General features: G+C 43.6%; 1 protein-coding gene across 5 annotated transcripts; it reads right to left on the bottom strand.

Moving 5' to 3' along the window:
• Nucleotides 1-6: 6 nt before the first annotated feature.
• Nucleotides 7-16,094, bottom strand: LOC118391484 (RILP-like protein 1). 5 transcript variants are annotated; one of them, XM_035782921.2, is made up of 11 exons: nt 15,486-16,094; nt 10,920-11,067; nt 8,218-8,336; nt 7,708-7,806; nt 7,455-7,601; nt 6,054-6,215; nt 3,502-3,552; nt 3,259-3,413; nt 2,979-3,086; nt 2,581-2,668; nt 7-1,842 (listed from the first exon to the last, which is right to left on the bottom strand). In XM_035782921.2, exons 1-11 carry the CDS (start codon nt 15,771-15,773, stop codon nt 1,837-1,839), a joined length of 1,371 nt encoding a protein of 456 aa, XP_035638814.1. In that variant the 5' UTR covers nt 15,774-16,094; the 3' UTR covers nt 7-1,836. The 5 variants fall into 5 exon arrangements, with proteins under 5 accessions (XP_035638814.1, XP_035638813.1, XP_035638816.1 ...); XM_035782920.1 differs by lacking the exon at nt 2,581-2,668; XM_035782923.1 differs by lacking the exons at nt 2,581-2,668; nt 3,502-3,552.
• Nucleotides 16,095-16,328: the final 234 nt, after the last annotated feature.

Genomic DNA, 16,328 nt, shown 5'->3' with positions numbered 1-16,328 from the left:
ACATGAAACATTCTGGGGATCACCGTATTTATTGAGTTTGCATATCTGAAAAAAAGACAAGCTGTATGAAAACTGAGACATTTATCATATTTAAAATCCTTCCAATAGAAATCTACTTGGTGTGAAGCGGGTCCATAAAGTTTGTTGCAAAAGAAGGATGTCTTGCATATATTGACATCTTCCCTCATCTTCCCTTGTTTGGATAGATTCTGTATTTATTTCCCCTTTGTGTACATTTTGGTGTGATGTTGCCACCAGACAAGATATAACCTTTCTCGACTATCAATCCCTTTTGTCACAAATAAGTGTTGCCCTAGTTTTGCGCCTTGATTAAGTTGCATCATAAAATAAATGATTGAAAAGTTGTCCAGTCATAGTAATAGTATTAATGATCTCTTAGCATAGTGAGGCTGAGGTGTTATGTCTGCCTGACTGCTGAAGTCAGGACTACTCATTATCAAGAACCTCCCTCATCCACACTAACCATTTTACTTCTCACAAACCATCTTGCAGCCACAGCACAGAGTTTGGCAAACTGTCATCCATGTTTAAACCAAATATTCCACAACGACATTCAAATTTGCATTCTCAATGGTGTTTTTAGTTTGTGTTGTCACATTTGGTTCCAACATGGCGCCCATTCAAAATGTACATGTATATATCAAATACAGTTAGCCAAACTTGCATATTTTTGTCTCTTGCTTCATGTACACCACTTGGCTAGTCATGAAAACAAAAAAGCAGCAGCAAGCAGCATCTAGTTAAATAATTTCAAAACAAAAATACTGTCTTTCCATAAGACATTGTAAAACTACAACCTTCTGTGCTTCATTCACCACTGGAAAAATATAAACTCATAACATTTTCTTTAAATTGGGCAATCTCATCTCAACACCCAGTAATGTATTCATTTATGTGCAAGGTCGATCTGTAAAAAAAAACACCACATCTCTTCACACACTTTTTAGCTGGTGAGGTGGGCCTAGCCATAGTGCTCTCTAGCTGCCTCTAAAGGACATGACAGGTCTAGCTCAGGGCCAAGGGAGTATAAAGATGGTTCAGAACCTACTACATCTGGGTCAGCACTGCCACCATTATTTGAATCATTTAAAAAAACATGCCCACTTGTCTTCAAGGTTTCTTTACTGGATTGAACCCTCCTCTTTCTTTGTCTGTCCCATGATTCTCTATCTGGAGTGTCTCGTGTGGTTCCTCTATCTCGCTCTCCTGTCACCTCGTTCCACAATCCTTCCAAGCCTGACTCTGTGTATCTCTCACACGCCCTGCCTGTTCTAACACAAAGGGAACCGCTCTGAGCATCCATCAATTCTGGTGGGTTTCACTTTGAGATAAAGAAAGGCTCCTCTTCACCCTCAACCCTCTGTGATTCCTGTCACTTAGAAGCAAAAATGTCACACAATCCCATTGTGCTGCAGCAGGCACACTAAGCACAGTCCCAAGGCAAGGCAAGGATTTTACTGCCAAAGCCAGGGTGGTTAGGTTTCACTACTCTAGATGCTGGCTGAATGACTCTGTTACTTAGAGCTGATGGTATTTCAGTGTCAGTATGTATTTCAGTAGGTGGATGGCTGTGCTGAGCTGTAGGTGTTTCGTACTGTGCAATAAGCTAACCTTTACGATGCCTTTAAGTGCATTGCAACATTACTGGGAAAGAGTTCTGAGTGACATCATCAAACGCTGTCCAATCACTACATGTGCTGCAAAGCTTCCTGGGCCTGTTCCGTGTACACCTCATCATTCCCCGCCCACGAGCTGAAGCTGTCATCAAACTGTGCATTCCGCTGGGAGTTCCGCCTCTTGTCACGAGAGAAGAAGCTAAACCTGGGAGAGAAGAGGAAGCAAGGAAGAACAGAGGAGGGAAGAGTCGAGAAGGACAGAGAGAAAGAGAGACAAAAAAGTGGACTTCACTACTCAGCGTCATTGTTCCTTTATGTTCTCCAGACATATTATTTAGAGTCCTGGTTATAACTGTTAAAATACATAGAAGTGAGATGCATTTCTACCAGTGGAGGCTGCTGAGGGGAGGACGGCTCATAATAATGGCAGGAAAGGAACTAATGGATGGCTCATGTGTTTGATGTATTTGCTGCCATTCCACCTATTCTGCTTCAGCCATTACCATGAGCCCGTCCACCTCATTTAAGGTGCCACCAACCTCCTGTGATTTCTACCTAGTGAGTTATGAGTGGAGACTGAAAGTGCATCTGGGTTAGAGCACAAAGCAACAGGAGCAGAGCAAAAGCAAAAGTTTTATACAAATCTGTTAGTGAATTGGAAACGGGAGTGAATAAACATCCTATTCTGATTGGCTGATTCTAATGATCTACCATCTTCACACTGGACAGTGATTTAGATATCCCCACAATCAGCCAATCAGAATACAAACACCTACAAGGGGTGGGAGGGTCCATGCAGGTCCGATAAACAGGGCCCAGAGTTTTTACTGGTTAGATCACAAGGTAAGAAAACTCCTGGCCACATGAATAAAAGCATTGGATGGGGGGGGTGTTAGCTAAGACAGTGAGTGACACAGAGGCCAACCAATGACAGGGGTCGTACAAGGGATATGAGACGTCTGATTGGCTGTAAAGTGGGGTCATCTGGAATCAACCCAGCCGCCACCATCGGCATTATGGCTGTGAAGATCCTGTCACACAGAGGTACACACATACACACACACACACACATACACATGTATAAATACACACACGCGTATACCCGCACAAGCACATACAGACATTCACAAAGAGGCAAGCAGAGAGAGAGAGACAGAGGGAGAGGGACCACATCAACCACAGCCCATTTCATTTATATTCTTCTGCTGTGAGATGTAGCCATGTTACTGGTGTTGTTGCCAGATGGTGGTTACTTTAAACCACACATGCTGATTTAGTTGACCAGGAGCATAAATGCGATATGTTAAAGGTATCCAGTGTATCTGTGTGATTGGTACGTACAGGCGTTTGATTCCTGACTCAGGCTGTGCGTTGTGTCGAGGCCGTGCCCTCAGCTGTTCGGGGGATGGGGAAGGAGTGGGAGGCCCGGTCTCATCCTCCACCTCTTCACTGGAGAGAGGAAGAACAGTCATCACTCCACTACCATCATCATCATCAGCATTGTCAATATTGTTCACTTTTAACTTCTTAAATTAAACCTGACAAACTGTGATAATCTCATCTGATTGTTTATATTTTTCTAAACATGTTCTGTTTGTATGGTAAAAATAATGATGGCTGCCTTTTGTAGTAGGCGACCTCCTCCTGCAGCACGAACACTTTGGACTTGAGCTCGTTCCTCTCATGCAGAACGTCTCTCAGCTCCTGTAGTGTGAACCGGGGCCTGTTGGGATCCTTCTGGTCCAGGCCGTCCACCTCCTCATCACATAGTGCCTCCTAGTGGGGGACAGCCACATTACATCATGGGATGATGAAAGGAAGAGAGGAGGGCAGGAAAGGAAGGAATAGAAGAAAGAAGGGATACCTTGGTAAAATGTTGAAACAGAGCAGGTGTGTCCTGATCACACATCGCCTCCTGGTGGCACAGGAAGAGAACTGTAGGTCAGACCCTGGGCCCTGTTACAATACTTAGGCAATGCACCCTTCTCTCCTTCCTGCCTTCCTTCCTTACCTCAGATACTGAGCTTCAGACTAACTCATTGCTTGCAACCAACAGAGGTCAGTCATGCAGCAAACAGTCTTTTAGCAAGTCACTGTGTAGCAAATGAAGCGTGAAAAAAAGAGGCATGAACAACCAGTCATGCTATTATCATGACTGGCTAAACTAACATTCTAATGCTCTAAGTTCTGTTGGTGCCAACTACATACTTTGCCATTGCAGATGAAAGGGAAGGGACTGAACTAGTCCATGGGGTGTCAGTGCAGTCTATGATTAGATGCGACAGCTGCAGTGGTACAGTCTGACCCAGTTATCTCACACACACACACACACACACACACACACACACACACACACACACACACACACACACACACACACACACACACACACACACACACACACACACACACACACACACACACACACACACAGACATAGTTGGTAGAGGGACACTTAATTCACACATGCTCTGTGCCATCAAAATCAACATTTAGGGTGTTCAAACTGGGGTAGTAGAACTGCAGGCAGGAGCACACACACACTCCCACATACACACTGTGCATGTACAGTAGCTGGCAAAAGTTTGGACACACCTGCTCATTCAATGGTTTTTCTTTATTTTTACTATTTTCTATATTGTAGAATAATTGTGAAGACATCAAAACTATGAAATAGCACATGGAATCATGTAGTAACCAAAAAAGTATTAAACAAACAAAATATATTTGAGATTCTTTAAAGTAGCCACCCTTTGCCTTGATGACAGCTTTGCTCAACCAGCTTCATGAGGTAGTCACCTAAAATGCATGTCAATTAACAGGTGTGCCTTGTTAAAAGTTCATTTGTGGAATTGGTATACAGAAGATAGCCCTATTTGGTAAAAGACCAAGTCCATATTATGACAAGAACAACTCAAATAAGCAAAGAGAAACGACAGCCCTTCATGACTTTAAAGACATGAAGGTTAATCAATCCGGAATATTTCAAGAACTTTGAAAGTTTCTTCAAGTGCAGTCGCAAAAACCATCAAGCGCTATGATGAAATATGAGGACCACCACAGGAAAGGAAGTTATGGTTACCTCTGCTGCAGAGGATAAGTTCATTCATTAGAGTTAACTGCACCTCAGATTACAGCCCAAAGAATTGCTTCACAGAGTTCAAGTAACAGACACATCTCATCCTCAACTATTCAGAGGAGACTGCGTGAATCAGGTCTTCATGGTCAAATTGATACAAAGAACCCACTACTAAAGGACACCAATAAAAGGAAGACTTTTGCTTGGGCCAAGAAACACGAGCAATGGACATTAGACTGGTGGAAATCTGTCCTTTAGGCTGTTGAGTCCAAATGGGAGATTTTGGGTTCCAACTGCTGTGTCTTTGTGAGACGCAGAGTATGTGAACGGCTGATCTCCACCTGTGGAGTTCCCACCATGAAGCATGGATGAGGTGTGGTGGTGCTTTGCTGGTGACACACTTTATTTAGAATTCAAGGTACACTTAACCAGCATGGCTACCAGAGCATTTTGCAGCGATACGCCATTCCACCTGGTTTGCTCTTAGTGGGACTATCATTTGTTTTTCAACAGGACGATGACCCAACACACCTCCAGGCTGTGTAAGTGCTATTTGACCAAGAAGGCAAGTGATGAAATGTTGCATCAGATGATCTGGCCTCCACAATCACCCAACCTCAACCCAATTGAGGTGGTTTGGGATGAGTTGGACAGCAGAGTGAATTAAAAGCAGCCAAAAAGTGCTCAGCATATGTGGGAATTCCTTCAAGACTGTTGGAAAAGCATTCCAGGTGACTACCTCATGAAGCTGGTTGAGAGAATGCCAAGAGTTTGCAAAGGCAAAGGGTGGCTACTTTTGAAGAATCTCAAATATAAAATATATTTAGACTTGTTTAACACCTTTTTAGTTACTACATGATTCCATATGTGTTATTTCATAGTTTTGATGTCTTCACTATTATTCTACAATGTAGAACATAGTAAAAATAAAGGAAAACCTGTGAATGAGTAGGTGTGTCCAAACTTTTGACTGGTACTGTATATATATACTGTATATATCCTTCCCCGACACACACACTGACTGTAACGTATGCATATGCACACTCCAACACATACTGTCCATACACAATCCCTCACTCTTCATCTTACTCTCAAACACACACTTATGTGGTAAAGTTTAGTTAGGGAAAAGGGTCCACTGACTCACATGCTGAACTACCAAGGTTTGCTGGATCAAAAACACAGTCCTTGACCGGTCACCCAGGCAGCACTCTGTTCTCTAGCTAAATCAGCATCTATAGAACACTGTTTAGGGGGACGGTGGCGGTGCAAAGGTTAGAGGTCACGACAAACACACCATTCTGGGGGCGGCTAGCTAGCTAGCACTACGGTGTTACCCATAGCAACACTGCCTCTTCCTCTACATCCTCATCAGCATCCAGGGACGGGAGACGCGGGGCAGGATCGTAATGCCCCAACCGCAGCTCTGGGGGGTAGTGTCTGTCTGGTTCGGGCCAGCCCACACCCTGAATCCCCGCCTCTGAGGAGGGAATACCAGGCTGGGGGAGTTATTGTACCTTTTTTTATCCAGGTTAGTCTGAGATCAAATCTCTCTAGAAAATTCTTACAGACATTGTAAAAGGAAAGTGAAAACATAAATCGTACTGCAGAGTATTGTGGGTGATGAGTGTACAAGTGAGTACAACACATTAAGAACACCTTCCTAAATATTGAGTTGCACAGCACCTCAGAACAGCCTCAATTTGTCAGAGCATGGACTCTACAAGGTGTCGAAAGATTTCCACAGGGATGCTGGCCCATGTTGACTCCAATGCTTCCCACAGTTGTGTCAAGTTGACTGGATGTTCTGGGTGGTGGACCATCCTTGATACACATGGAAAACTATTGCAACCAAGCAGTGTTGCAGTTCTTGAGGTACACAAACCGGTGCACCTGACACCTACTACCATACTATATTCAAAGGCACTTCAATCTTTTGTCTTGCCCATTCACCCTCTGAGTGACCCACAAACACAATCCATGTCTAAATTGTCTCAAGGCTTAACAGTCCTTCTTTAACCTGCCTCCTCCCCTTCGTCTACACTGATTGAATGTGATTTAATAAATGACATCCGTGAGGGATCACATCTTTCACCTGGATTCACCTGGTCAGTCTATGTCATGGAAAGGGCAGGTGTTCATAATGTTTTGTCCACTCAGTGTACGTGTTACACTTGCTGTATGAAGTCTGTGAAAAATCAGTGTTTAATTTGACTACCAGTGAACCCATTTGGTGACTATACAGGTCATTGTCAGGTCACTTTTAGCTGTCCTGAATTTTCTGGCTGCCATTCTGTCTCTTTTTATATCCCTCTGGTTGGCTGGTTGGCTGGCTGGTTGGCTGACTGTGGAGGGGTAGAAGGGAGGAAGGCTATTTCTGTCCTGGCCCCCTCCCTCCACCTCCAACCCCTCTTATGATAGCTAGGTCATGTTTTCCGATGAGGCAGAGACTCCATGCTCCCTGACTCACTAGCTACAGCCAGACTCTACAGGCTGTGAGTCAGACTGCTATAAATTAACTCAGGCTGCAAAGATACTCTCATAGATGTGGAAAGAAAAGAGAATACCAGCACACTGCGTGTGACTCTGCCAGAGGCTGCCAGGGTTATAATGTAGCACCTGGGTCTGCTGGGAGGATGTCTGCCTGTATAAACTGTATAGTTACATGTGCAGGTGAGTGTTTCCTGTGTAGCTGTGCCTGGCTGGGTTTGTGCGACCTGAGCAGGTGTTGTTATTACCTGTGCAGGGGATGGGAGCTGGGGAGGAGGCACCTCTGGACCCTGAGGGGGCATGTCTCCTTGCAGTCGCTCCCTTAAACGCGTAACTTCCTGCCGGAGTGATCCCATTTCCTGTACCCGTGCCTGAGCTCCCGCCTCCAGTTCTACCTTAAACATACAAATATAATACATTTTTAAAATAATTCTGAACTCTTTTGTTTTGCAAATACAGTTGGAAAAACAATATGTATTACACATCCTAAAGGCTTGGAACCTTCTGCTCAATGAGGGCTTTCCCTTGAGCTTCCACCACAGAGATCTTATGGCGCAGGTCATGGTTGATCTTCATCAGACGAGACTGCTGCTGCTGGAGCTAGAAAGAGGTTGGAGGGGAAGGGAGATGCAGGGATATGGATGGATGGGGTGGAGATAGAGATAGAGGGGGGAGAAATGAGAAGAAGTGTGAGAGAGAGTTAGGGGACAGGCAGAACAGAGAGCGGGTCACAGAGAGAGAACAAGTACAGGAGGATGTAATAAAGAGGGAAACAGAAAAAGAGAGAGAAGAGAGTTAATTGATCCATCAAATCAATACACTTGAATAAATAAACAGATTCCCCACACCCTACAAGGAGTCCCTGACCCCTGACCACTGACTTAAGGTCAGCTTTGTGTTCTCCCTCCTAATGGCTAAGGGTAGAATTGGGGAAGGGTTAGCTGATCTTAGGTCTATGTATAGGGAGGGACAACTTCCACCCCAAGCAAGCACCCATCCCGCCGCCCTTACTGCCTCAACGTCCTCATTCTTGAGCGTGAGCTCGCGGTCTTTGGCTCGGATCTCGTCTCTCTGCTTGTCCACTACCTCCTTCAGCTTCTTCATCACCTGACGCTCCCGCTCCGACATACCTGGCAACGCAACAAATCAACATCAGATCTGACAACCTGAGATGCAGAGCAGAGAGGGGTAAGTATAGAGGAACAATATAAAGGCCTGGCAGCCAAGACACAGGAGAAAGGAACCAAGTTAGAACAACATGAATACCCTGTGTGTGTTATGTGTACACATGTTGAACTGCATGGGAGAATACATCAAGTGAATATGAGCACAGCAGCGGAGTTCCTGTCTGTGAGCCTGACTAGGTTTAAAATAGAAAACAGCACACACACCTGATTTCTCTGACACAGACACTGCGTACCCCTGGCTGACACAGCCCTGAATATAAACGATGGAGGAAGCAAGAATTTTAAACTTCAGTCAGGACTCACTGAGCAGGTGGAGTGGACTTTGTGGAGACTTACGTGTGCGTGAAGCATGATTATGCAGTGTGTGTGTGTCTAGCAGGTGTACGGAACACTGAGGGTGGTCTGTCCGTCTTCTTGTATGTGTGTGTGTGTGTGTGTGTGTGTGTGCGTCAGGGGGACTGTATCCCCTCTGTGACATCACAACAGAGCCACTCATGCAGTGATGAGACTGGCTCAGCCTCAAACACAGAGAAGGCCTCCTTTGTGTGTGTGTGTGTGTGTGTGTGTGTGTGTGTGTGTGTGTGTGTGTGTGTGTGTGTGTGTGTGTGTGTGTGTGTGTGTGTGTGTGAGAGAGAGAGAGCGAGGGAGCGACGGTGTACATTGAGTGTACAAAACATTAGGAACACCTACTACTTCCATGACAGACTGAGCAGGTGAATCCAGGTGAAAGCTACGATCCCACTCACCTCAATCAGTGTAGATGAAGGGGAGGAGACAGGTTAAAGAAGGATTTTTAAGCCTTGAGACAATTGAGACATTGATTGTGTATGTGTGTCATTCAGATGGTGAATGGACAAGACAAAACATTTAAGTGCCTTTGAACAGGGTATGGTAGTAGGTGTCAGGTGCACCTGTTTGAGTGTGTCAAGAACTGCAACGCTGCTGGGTTTTTCCCACTCAACAGTTTCCAGTTTGTATCAAGAATGGTACACCACCCAAAGGACAACTGTGGGATGTTTTGGAGTCAGCATGGGCCAGCATCCCGTGGAATGCTTTCAACCCCTTGTAGAGTCCATGCCCTGACAAATTGAGGCTGTTCTGAGGGTGTTTGTATAGTATGTATGTGTAACCCACATTCTTTCAATATTGTTATTGTGTGTGCACTGTAAACCAAATGTGCCCCATTACTAAACACTTTTGAGGAAACCTGTTGCATTTAATATACTGTATCGTTTAATATATGATTTTGTAGTCATTACTCAAACTGATAGAGTCACTGTGACCCTGTAGGGGGTCCAGATTTAAGTTGTAACAGCTTAAAATGTTTGAGTAATGTCTCCCAATATAATTTCCCAGTGTGTCTTGCCTTTTCAACTGAATTGTAGTTACCACCCATGACTGTATTTGTTAGTGACAGAGCCATGGTTGTTCAATTCGTTCATTCTCAGTCAAAGTGAGTTCCTAGGTGAATGTTATCATTAGAATTAAACTCAATAAACACAATACATTCATATCTCATAAAGTCTTACTTTGAGGCCAAGCTTTACCTGTCACGTTCTGACCATAGTCCTTTTGTATTTTTTGTTTTAGTGTGGTCAGGGCGTGAGTTGGGTGGGCAGTCTATGTTTTCTGTTTCTATGTGGGGTTTCTTGTTTGGCCTGATATGGTTCTCAATCAGAGGCAGGTGTTAGTCATTGTCTCTGATTGGGAACCATATTTAGGTAGCCTGTTTTCTGTTGGGGTTTGTGGGTGGTTGTTTTCAGTCTTTGTGTGTCTGCACTAGATATAATTGTTTCGTTTGTTGTTTTGTAATTTGAAGTGTTCAGTTTTTTTATTATTATTAAATCAAGATGAACACGAACCACGCTGTGCTTTGGTCCTCTCCTTCTTCCACCGACGTCAACCGTTACATAACCCTACTACAGTGGCCTGAAACTCATGGTTTACAGGCCACATCAGGCCTACAAAATTCTGGTAACTTTATTGAAATTCCCATATTAAAAATAAAAAAAATCCCACAAAGGATTTCCAGGAATAATCCAACCGCAATTTCTGGAAAACATGGAAGATTTACCAGAGTTAAGCAACCCCAAGTGCAAGTCACATTATATTGGCTTTCAAAGTGATGTGTAATTCCTATTAGTGTCCAGCTGAAGTTAGGATATCCAACAGTTTCAATGTTGATTGACCTGAAACCTGCATTCATAATGACTGACATGTTTAGGAGCAGTGTGAGCAGGCAACCTAAGCCATATAAACTGGAACAACATTTTCAGTAACGGGTGCAAAAAATCTAACTAAATGATTGGATTAGTTTAGTATACGATTAATCAATCACTCAATGTACATGCAAAAACACTGATTTTAAAAACAATTTTAAAGAAGTTCATTTGTTATCATAACTTAAATGGAGTTGATGTGACTTCTCATTAAGTTTTGAGACAGTACCAGATAAACATTTAAAGTAATAATGCATGTGTGGGTTAAGAGTCCAGGGTGTAGAGTGAGGGGTTTAGGGTTGAGTACCTTCATGCCTCTGTAGGTCCTCTTCACTCATGGGATCTTTGATGGACATGTTAGTGAGAAGAGTCTTGTTCTCTTCCTGAAGTTGAGCGATCTGAGACAACAGGTCCTGGGCCTCCCCTCGCCATACATCTTCTACCAGCTCCAACTCCTACACACACACACACACACACATACACACACATAGAGTTAACATACACACACACACACACACACACACAGAGATACCTTGTCTGCCCTTAAAGAACTTCACTTGACTCTATGTAAACTGGATACCACACATCCTGAGGCTGCCTTTACATACATCCTGCCTTTACATACAGCCTTTCCATACGTCCTGAGGCTGCATTTATTATAACCGGGGATTTTAACAAAGCTAACCTGAGAACTAGACTTCCTAAATTCTATCAGCATATTGAATGCGCGACACAGGCTGCTAGCATTCTGGATCATTGCTACTCTAACTTCCGCGATGCATACAAAGCCCTCCCCCGCCCTGCTTTCGGCAAATCTGACCATGACTCCATTTTGTTGCTCCAAGCCTATAGACAGAAACTAAAACAGGAAACGCCCGTGCTCCGTTCTGTCCCACGCTGGTCTGACCAATTGGATTCCACTCTTCAGGATTGCTTCGATCACATGGACTGAGATATGTTCCAGATAGCCTCAGGCAACAACATTGAAGTATACGCTAACTTATTAGCAAGTGCATCAGAGATGTCGTACCCTCTGTGACTATTAAAACATTTCCTAACCATAAACCGTGGATTGATGGCAGCATTCGCGCAAAAATGAAAGTGCGAACCACCGCTTTTAATCATGGCAAGACGACTGGAAACATGACCGAATACAAACAGTGTAGCTATTCCCTCCGCAAGGCAATCAAACATGCAAATCATCAGTATAGAGACAAAGTAGAGTCGCAATTCAACGGCTCAAACACAAGACGTATGTGGCAGGGTCTACAGTCAATTTTTTTTTTTACCTTTATTTACCCAGGCAAGTCAGTTAAGAACAAATTGTTATTTTCAATGACAGCCTAGGAACAGTGGGTTAACTGTCTGTTCAGGGGCAGAACGACAGATTTGTACCTTGTCAGCTCGGGGGTTTGAACTTGCAACCTTCCGGTTACTAGTCCAACGCTCTAACCACTAGGCTACCCTGCCGCCCCGATCACAGATGACAAAAAGAAAACCAGCCCCGTTGCGGACATCAACGTCTTGCTCCCAGACAAATTAAACAACTTCTTTGCTTGCTTTGAGGACAATACAGCGCCACTGACACGGCCCGCTACCAAAGCCTGTGGGCTCTCCTTCTCCGTGGCCAACGTGAGCAAAACATTTAAACGTGTTAACCCTCGCAAGGCTGCCGTGTTAACCCTCGCAAGGCTGCCTCAGAGCATGCGCAGACCAGCTGGCTGGTGTGTTCACGGACATATTCAATCCATCCCTATCCCAGTCTGTTGTCCCCACATGCTTCAAGATAGCCACCATTGTTCCTGTTCCCAAGAAAGCTAAGGTAACTGAACTAAATGACTATCGTCCCGTTGCACTCACTTCTGTCATCACAAAGTGCTTTGAGAGTCAAGGAGCATATCGTCTCTACCATACCTGATACCCTAGACCCACTCCAATTTGCTTACCGCCCCAATAGGTCCACTGACGATGCAATCGCCATCACACTGCACACTGGCCTATCCCATCTGGACAAGAGGAATACCTACGTAAGAATGCTGTTCATTGACTACAGTTCAGCATTTAATACCATAGTACCCTCCAAACTCGTCATTAAGCTCAAGACCCTGGATCTCAACCCCGCCCTGTGCAACTGTGTCTTGGAATTTCTGACGGGCCGCCCCCAGGTGGTGAAGGTAGGAAACAACATCTCCACCCCGCTGATCCTCAACACTGGGGCCCCACAAGGGTGCGTTCTCAGCCCTCTCCTGTACTCTCTTTTCACCCATGACTGCGTGGCCATGCACGCCTCTAACTCAATCATCAAGTTTGCAGACGACACTACAGTGGTAGGCTTGGTTACCAACAACGACCAGACGGCCTACAGGGAGGAGGTGAGGGCCCTCGGAGTGTGGTGTCAGGAAAATAACCTCTCACTCAATGTCAAAAAAACAAAGGAGATGATCATGAACTTCAGGAAACAGCAGAGGGAGCAAACTGTTGCATATACCCTGACTCTGCGTGCAATGAACGCAAGAGAAGTGACACAAGAAGAAGTGACACCTGGCTAATATTGCCTGCTAACCTGGTTTTCTTTTAGCTAAATATGCAGGTTTAAAAATATATACTTCTGTGTATTGATTTTAAGAAAGGCATTGATGTTTATGGTTAGCTACAGTCGTGCAACGCTTGTGCTTTTTTCGTAAATGCGCTTTTGTTAAATCATCCCCCGTTTGGCGAAGTTGGCTGTCTTTGATAGGAAGAAATAGTCTTCACACAGTTCGCAACGAGCCAGGTGGCCCAAACTGCTGCATATACCCTGACTCTGTTGCAAGAGAAGCGACACAATTTACCTAGTTAAAATAAATTAATGTTAGCAGGTAATAATTAACTAAATATGCAGGTTTAAAAATATATACTTGTGTATTGTTTTTAAGAAAGGAATTGATGTTTATGGTTAGGCACACGTTGGAGCAACGACAGTCCTTTTTTGCAAATGCGCACCGATTATATGCAACGCAGGACACGCTAGATAAACTAGTAATATCATCAACCATGTGTAGTTAACTAGTGATTATGATTTTTTTTACCTTTATTTTACTAGTCCAATGCTCTAACCACTTGGCTACCCTGCCACCCCTTGATTGATAGTTTTTTATAAGATACATTTAATGCTAGCTAGTAATTTACCTTGGCTTCTTACTGCATTCGCATAACAGGCAGGCTCCTTGTGGAGTGCAATGAGGCAGGTGGTTATAGCGTTGGACTAGTTAACTGTAAGGTTGCAAGATTGAAACCCCGAGCTGACAAGGTAAAAATCTGTTGATCTGCTCCTGAACAAGGCAGTTAACCCACCGTTCCTAGGCCGTCATTGAAAATAAGAATGTGTTCTTAACTGACTTGCCTAGTTAAATAAATAAAGGTGTAAAAAATGTATATATAAATAAATAAATCTGCCAAAACGGTGTCCAAAAATACCGATTTCCGATTGTTATGAAAAATTGAAATCGGCCCTAATTAATCAGCCATTCCGATTAATCGGTCGACCTCTAGTGTGAGGTGCATCTTCCTGGCATGGTTTAGGACCACTCATTGGCGCATTAAAGCTTCTGTTGGCGTTTCCTTTATTTTTCCAGTCACCTGTATGCGCTTGTGATAAAACTTAAAACTTGTTTTTTTATAGAGAAGCTATTGATCCTCTGTGGCTAAGTTAAGCTCTCTGGTTTATTTTGAAAATTTGAGACCCAGCTCCTGTGGTTCCAGTAATGTATTTTTTATACATATATAATATTAATTCTGCCCCTGGGCCCCCTACGGGCTTGGGCCCAGGGCAGAGGAACATAACTAGGGATAGAGATATAGGTTTCATGTAAATGTGACATGTTATAGACCTACTAGCAAATTGGATGCAGTCTATCACAGTGCCATCCGTTTTGTCGCCAAAGCCCCAAATACTACCCACCACTGCGACCTGTACGCTCTCGTCGGCTGGTCCTTGCTACATATTTGTCGCCAAATAAGTAAAGCTTTGCCTTATCTCAGCTCACTGGTCACCATAGCAGCACCCACCCGTAGCACGCGCTCCCCAAAGCCAACACCTGCACATCTATCACTCCAGTGTCAATTGCTAAATTGTAATTACTTTGCCACTATGGCCTATTTAATGCCTTACCTCCTTACTTCATTTGCACACATGGTATACAGATTTTCTATTGTCTAATTGACTGTTTTGTTTATCCCATGTGTAACTTTGTGTTGTTGTTTTTGTCGCACTGCTTTGCTTTATCTTGGCCAGGTCGCAGTTGTAAATGAGAACCTGTTCTCAACTGGCCTACCTGGTTAAATAAAGGTGAAATAAATAAAATTTTAAAAAGTGAAGAGTTGTGCTGTGACCCTATATATTCAACAACATATATATATATATATATATTTTTTTTTCATATTTCTGTGACATAACAGCCCACACATAGCAATACAAGAAGTGAAATGTAACAATGTAGCCTATCCACAGTCAATCAAGTTGTCATTAATGTCAGATTCATATTTTAGAGGGGGTATATCAGTGGTTAGATTTTCAATTATATTTAATATATACTATCGGCCAACTATTCAAAATGCCTAGTACACTTTTCAAAGTTATTGTTATAACAATGTAATTGCATTATTCTCATGATGGCAAATGATTTGCCTTCTCTTTCTGTTCTTTCTATTTGTTTTCTTTCTTTCTTTTCTATTTTTTTGTTACCAGTATTGTCATATCTTCACCTTAAATTATTAGGCTATTTTGCCTATTATTAGGCCTGCTGTTTTAAATTAGGCTACGTTTGGTAACAACTACCCCTATTATTAATCTCAGGCCTATGATTTATCTCATCCTGTATAAGATAATTGTGACCTTCTTGTGTTTCTTCTCTTTCTCCAGCCGGTCCATCCTCTCCAGCCGTAGTTTATCCAGCTCCAGCCTCAGCTCATCTGTCTCCGGGCTGATGCTGTTCCTACTGACCATCACCTCCACGATTTCCAGCACCCGCACTACTTTGGGCATGAGCCTGGACAGAGCCTCACAGCCGTACTGATCAATGATCCTCTCAAACTCTTGGCCCACTACCGCGGCTATGTCATACACGTCCATAACCGTTAAATCGGTCACATTCTTTTCCAACGCTGACCCGAACTCCTCCATGTCTGGCTGGGTGGGTGAGTTTGTATTCTGACTGTACCCCGCTCTGGCTGCTTTCCGCAGACCCACCCTGCCTACCCGGTCTATTATATTTCCTTCGCCACAATAAACTTCCTCCCTTAGAAAAAACTATTGACTTTTCGTCGTTCGGCTCGTTCTGTGTGTATCTGATCCACTTCAAGTCCTTAAATGCGTATCGATTGCGTTTTTCTACTCCTGTTGGACGTCTTGTAAGGGATTTTTGATAAATTTGATAAAATCACCCGGCGCTGTCCCATTGTGGTCTTGTCTTTGCTGTCGTTCTTTTCCGATTCTGTGGTCAGATTGCAGTTTGTAATGCGCATGTCAGGAATATCAGTCGCATGAGGTCGCTGCTAGGTTGAATTTGGAAAAAAGAATAGAACATGACATCTCAGTCTGAGTGGTATATTATCTCCCACTAGTGGCAAAAAAAAATATTAAGTTGTGACAGAATACAGGGCATATAGCCATATTTTTCCCTTAGTCGGCTAAGGGATTTGAGCCTTTTGTTTACAGGCACAACAGTCTTAGCCACTA

This window comes from Oncorhynchus keta, chromosome 12 (assembly GCF_023373465.1).
Source record: "Oncorhynchus keta strain PuntledgeMale-10-30-2019 chromosome 12, Oket_V2, whole genome shotgun sequence".
Lineage (NCBI taxonomy): Eukaryota > Metazoa > Chordata > Actinopteri > Salmoniformes > Salmonidae > Oncorhynchus > Oncorhynchus keta.
The sequence above is the reverse complement of the archived record's forward strand: the minus strand, read 5'-3'. Positions and strand labels throughout refer to the sequence as shown.

What these genes read in the sequence shown, in the direction of transcription:
- LOC118391484 (XM_035782920.1), bottom strand. Translation starts at nt 15,773, where the DNA reads ATGGAGGAGTTCGGGTCAGCGTTGGAAAAGAATGTGACCGATTTAACG. An exon ending in TGTTTCAACATTTTACCAAG is followed by an intron (nt 3,414 to 3,501) that starts GTATCCCTTCTT and finishes GTCCCCCACTAG; the next exon opens with GAGGCACTATGTGATGAGGA. An exon ending in GAGGTCGCCTACTACAAAAG is followed by an intron (nt 3,087 to 3,258) that starts GCAGCCATCATT and finishes TCCTCTCTCCAG; the next exon opens with TGAAGAGGTGGAGGATGAGA.